We start from the raw sequence: 2360 nt of genomic DNA on the forward strand, positions 1-2360 counted from the left end.
TCCCAAACCTTCCCAAACCTTCCCTTCCCAAACCTTCCCTTCCCAAACCTTCCCTTCCCAAACCTTCCCAAACCTTCCCAAACCTCCCCTCCCCTCCCCTCCCCCTGTGCTGGGGGTGTCCCCCCACCCCCCGGGGGATGTCGGGGTGTCCCATCCCCGCCCCCCCCCCGATGTCCCCATCCCAGATGCCGTCCGGGAACGCCCCAATTCCGCCATCTACCCCTCGGAGAGCCTCCGGCAGACGCTGCTGGGCCCCCGCCGGGGCCGCCCCTCCCTGTCCCTGTCCAAGAGCGTCTCCACCACCAACATCTCGGGGTAAGGACTGGATTCAGGGTCCAGGGGGGGGTCTGGGGGTGTCCCCAACGTGCCCATCGTGTGTCCCACAACCCCCCCAAGGACGTTCAACGACGAGTCCCCGCTGGGCATCCGCCGAATCCTGTCCCAGTCCACGGATTCCCTCAACGTGCGCAACCGGACGCTCTCCGTGGAGTCGCTCATCGACGAAGGTGAGGGATGGAGGGGACGCCGGGAGGGATGGGGGGACACGGGGGGGGGGAACCCCGAATGTCACCTCCGTGTCCCCTCCCCCAGGTCCTGACGTGCTCCTGAACCAGCTGCTGAGCGACCTGGAGGCCGACGGGCGGGAGTTCGAGGCGGACTCGTGGAGCCTGGCGGTGGATAACAGCTTCCTGCAGCAGCTCCGCATGGACGTCATGAAACGGCAGGATGTCATCTACGGTGAGGGGATGGGGACATGGGAGTGGGATGGGGACATGGGAATGGGATGGGGACATGGTAATGGGACAGGGAATGGGATATGGAATGGGACAGGGAATGGGATAGGAGACACAGGGACAGGGACACACGTTCCTGCAGCAGCTCCATATGGATGTCATGAAAGGGCAGGATGTCATCTATGGTGAGGGGATGGGGACATGGGAATGGGAATGGGATGGGGACATGGGAATGGGACAGGGAATGGGATAGGAGACACAGGGACAGGGGACAGGGACACACGTTTCTGCAGCAGCTCCATATGGACATCGTGAAATGGCAGGATGTCATCTACGGTGAGGGGATGGGGACATGGGAGTGGGATGGGGAATGGGATGGGGACATGGGAATGGGACAGGGAATGGGATAGGAGACACAGGGACACAGGGACACAGGGACACAGGGACAGGGACACACGTTCCTGCAGCAGCTCCATATGGATGTCATGAAAGGGCAGGATGTCATCTACGGTGAGGGGATGGGGACATGGGAGTGGGACAGGGAATGGGACAGGGAATGGGACAGGGAATGGGATAGGAGACACAGGGAACAGGGACAGGGACACACGTTCCTGCAGCAGCTCCGCATGGACGTCATGAAACGGCAGGATGTCATCTACGGTGAGGGGATGGGGACATGGGAGTGGGATGGGGACATGGGAATGGGATGGGGACATGGGATGGGGACATGGGAATGGGAATGGGATAGGAGACACAGGGACAGGGGACAGGGACACACGTTCCTGCAGCAGCTCCACATGGACGTCATGAAACGGCAGGATGTCATCTATGGTGAGGGGATGGGGACATGGGAATGGGATGGGGACATGGGACAGGGAATGGGACAGGGAAAGGGACAGGGAATGGGATAGGAGACACAGGGACAGGGGACAGGGGACAGGGACACATGTTCCTGCAGCAGCTCCATATGGATGTCATGAAAGGGCAGGATGTCATCTATGGTGAGGGGATGGGGACATGGGAATGGGATGGGGACATGGGAATGGGACAGGGAATGGGGCAGGGAATGGGACAGGGAATGGGATAGGGAATGGGACAGGGAATGTAATAGGAGACACAGGGACACAGGGACAGGGACACACGTTCCTGCAGCAACTCCACATGGATGTCATGAAAGGGCAGGATGTTATCTACAGTGAGGGGATGGGGACATGGGAATGGGACACAGGGAGAGGGGACAGGGAATGGGACAGGAGACACAGGGACACAGGGACACACGGTCCTGCAGCAGCTCCACATGGACATCATGAAATGGCAGGATGTCATCTACGGTGAGGGGACAGGGATGGGGACATGGGAATGGGACAGGAGACACAGGGACACAGGGACAGGGACACACGTTCCTGCAGCAGCTCTGCATGGGCGTCATGAAACGGCAGGATGTCATCTACGGTGAGGGGATGGGGACATGGGAGTGGGACAGGGAATGGGACAGGGAATGGGACAGGAGACACAGGGACACAGGGACAGGGGACAGGGACACACATTCCTGCAGCAGCTCCACATGGATGTATGAAAGGGCAGGATGTCATCTACGGTGAGGGGACAGGGATGGGGACATGGGAA

The 2360-nt window shown here is 60.0% G+C and overlaps 1 protein-coding gene across 1 annotated transcript in view; it reads left to right on the plus strand.

Moving 5' to 3' along the window:
• Positions 1–2360, plus strand: part of LOC113940837 (rho guanine nucleotide exchange factor 2-like) — a gene marked incomplete at its 3' end in the record, with an annotated part of 5918 nt that overhangs the window by 1434 nt on the left and 2124 nt on the right. Inside the window, exons 4-6 of the mRNA XM_027631988.1 lie at positions 186–315; positions 397–506; positions 592–738. Coding sequence (XP_027487789.1) covers positions 186–315; positions 397–506; positions 592–738 — 387 coding nt within the window. The remainder of the gene's footprint in view (positions 1–185; positions 316–396; positions 507–591; positions 739–2360) is intronic.

This window comes from Corapipo altera, unplaced genomic scaffold (assembly GCF_003945725.1).
Source record: "Corapipo altera isolate COAL_440 unplaced genomic scaffold, ASM394572v1 60263, whole genome shotgun sequence".
NCBI classification, from domain to species: Eukaryota; Metazoa; Chordata; class Aves; order Passeriformes; family Pipridae; genus Corapipo; species Corapipo altera.